The sequence below is a fragment of the Castor canadensis genome, chromosome 13, assembly GCF_047511655.1.
Source record: "Castor canadensis chromosome 13, mCasCan1.hap1v2, whole genome shotgun sequence".
NCBI classification, from domain to species: domain Eukaryota; kingdom Metazoa; phylum Chordata; class Mammalia; order Rodentia; family Castoridae; genus Castor; species Castor canadensis.
Window position 1 is genome coordinate 12,568,911 of NC_133398.1, and position 2,874 is coordinate 12,571,784.

Consider the following 2,874-nt stretch of genomic DNA (forward strand, 5'->3'; position numbering starts at 1 on the left):
ACACAAACTCTACAAATGCAGGAATTTATTTGTCTGCTTTGTTGCTATGTTTCAACAGGGGAATAATGCTATTCACAGAATTAGAGCTAATGAATCTGAGTTATTCTTCTTTATGGCTGAATAATATACCATAATGATGTGTACATATAACAAAAGTTTTGTGTATATATATATATATATATATATGCACAAATGTGATACATCCACTATATATATGTATATGGGTATATATATATATATACCATATATATTTCACATAGACCACATTGTACTAATCCACTCACCTGTCAATGGGCACCCAGTTTGATTCCATATCTTAGATATTGTGTATAGTGCCACGATAAACATGAGAATGCAGGCATCTCTTTGGCATGCTGATTTCATTTCCTTTGGGCATATATCTGGGACTTAGATAGCTGGATCATATGGCTTATGTATTTTTCATTTTCGTTTAAAGAATGTTCATACTTTTTTTTGGTGGTACTGGTGTTTGAACTCAAGGCCTCACATTACTAGGCAGGTGCTCTCTCACTTTAGCCATGTGACCAGCCTTTTTTGCTTTTGTTTCAGATAAGGTCTTATATTTTTACCCAAACTGGCCTTCAACCACATTTCTCCCTGTCTCTACATACTGAGTAGGTAGGATTACAGGTGTGCACCACTGATTGCGACCAGGATTGTTTATGGTATTCTTTACTTGGATGTATAATAGTGACAACTAGAAGTGGGTCTGGGTGGATAAAAGGAGGCTGGATTAGATCAAGGACAGCTATATACATGTACTGAAATATTTTACTGAACCTCACTAGTACGTACAATTGATGCATGTTAATTAAAAATAAAACAAAATAAAGTAAGTAAAAAAAATCTGAATCAAACATGTAATAATTTCTAAAGGAAAATTTACTTCTGTCCCTACAGCTATCAATGCAAAGCCAGAGTGGCGCCCATAGATTTGAGTCAGAGAAACACAGTAAAGGACCATGGGATTGGTAAGTTATGCACACACAGCAGCTAACTGATCAGGTAAACAAAATAAATAATTCCTGGGTTCTCATGATTTGGAGTTTAGAACTTGAGTATGTTAAGTAATAGAAATTCTTGTATATAACTGGGTCCACCTCAATGGAAAAAGTCAACCAAACCAGCAGTGTCTCTGAGTTCATTCTCCTGGGACTTTCTTCTCGGCCTGAGGACCAAAAGCCATTATTTGTTCTCTTCCTCATCATTTACCTGGTCACCATAGCAGGCAACTTGCTTATCATTCTGGTCATACAGTCTGATCCTCATCTTCAAACCCCAATGTATTTTTTGTTGAGTTCCCTGTCTTTCACTGACATTTGCTTCGCAACAACCATTGTTCCCAAGATGTTGGTGAACTTCCTGTCAGAAAGCAAGACCATCTCCTATGCTGGGTGTCTGACTCAAATGTACTTTCTGTATGCTTTGGGCAACAGTGACAGCTGTCTTCTGGCAGTCATGGCCTTTGACCGCTATGTGGCCATCTGTGACCCCTTCCACTATGTTACCACTATGAGCCACAGCCGTTGTGTCCTGCTGGTGGCCTTCTCCTGCTCATTTCCTCACCTTCACTCTCTCCTGCACACACTTTTGCTGAATCATCTCACCTTCTGTGACTCCAATGTTATCCACCACTTTCTCTGTGACCTCAGTCCTCTAATGAAATTGTCCTGCTCCTCCACATTTGTCAACGAAATTGTAATAATAACAGAAGGAGCTGTTGTTTTGGTGACCCCCTTTCTATGTATTGCTTTCTCTTACATACGAATTCTCATCGCAGTTCTTAAGATTCCCTCTGCTGCTGGAAAATGCAAAGCCTTCTCTACTTGTGGTTCTCATGTCACGGTGGTAACACTCTTTTATGGAAGCATCTTCTATGTCTACTTACAGCCAGTGTCCACTTACACTGTTCAGGACCACATGGCAACAATTGTCTACACAGTTGTTTCCTCCATGCTAAATCCTTTTATCTACAGCCTGAGAAACAAAGACCTGAAACAGGGCCTGAGGAAGCTCATGAGAAGGAGAAGATCCTAGGCAGCATCATCTTGACTAACCTACAAGTGGAATCTCCTCCACCTTGACTTAGTTTTTAGTAGCGCTTGGTGAACAATTAAGCTTTCAGTAGTTAGTATTTTTAGTATGTGAGTCAAGGCTATTGGGGGCACTTACATCCATTGATAATGGACTTAGATCCATTGATAATAGGCTACCATTTGGTCCTTCATACGCTTAAATCATAATACTCCAATCACTGATATATATATATATGCGTGAGTGTACGTATCGTGGAGTTTTATTCAACCATATGGAAGAATGAAACCATGTGGTCTGAAGGTAAATGGGTGCAATTGGAGGACATCTAAGCCAGGCTCAGAAAGACAGTCTCCATGTTTTCTCTCATATGTGGGAGATAGACACAATACAAATATAAGCAATATTATGAAAAGAGTTTACACTAAGGGGAGGTCACTGGGGGGAAAAGGAGGGTAAAAGAAGGAAGCTAAAAAGGTGAATATGGTTGATGTATTTCCTATACTAGAATGAATATGGAATTTTTAAACCTGTTGAAATCACCATAAGAAGGTGACTAATGTTGAAGTGAGAAATATAGAGGGAATGAACCAATTCGGGCTAACATACATATATATATGGAAATGCCACAAGCAAACTCCCTGTATAGCTATCTTAAACAGACAAAACATATTCTCAAAAACAGAGAACAAGAAGGTAAAACAGGTCCTGTCTGGGAGGTAAGTACCAGTGGGAGGGGAAATACACAAGTAAAGCGTGTAGGAGAGTGAATATGGTAGAAATATTATGTACTCATGTATGAAATGGAAAAATGAGATC

General features: G+C 38.8%; 1 protein-coding gene across 1 annotated transcript; it reads left to right on the forward strand.

Moving 5' to 3' along the window:
- Nucleotides 1-1,125: 1,125 nt before the first annotated feature.
- Nucleotides 1,126-2,058, forward strand: LOC109680942 (olfactory receptor 1L8). The gene has a single exon (XM_020155572.2). It carries the CDS (start codon nt 1,126-1,128, stop codon nt 2,056-2,058), a length of 933 nt encoding a protein of 310 aa, XP_020011161.2.
- Nucleotides 2,059-2,874: the final 816 nt, after the last annotated feature.

Bases quoted from the DNA above. Each gene is read 5' to 3' on its own strand.
- LOC109680942 (XM_020155572.2), top strand. From the start codon at position 1,126: ATGGAAAAAGTCAACCAAACCAGCAGTGTCTCTGAGTTCATTCTCCTG.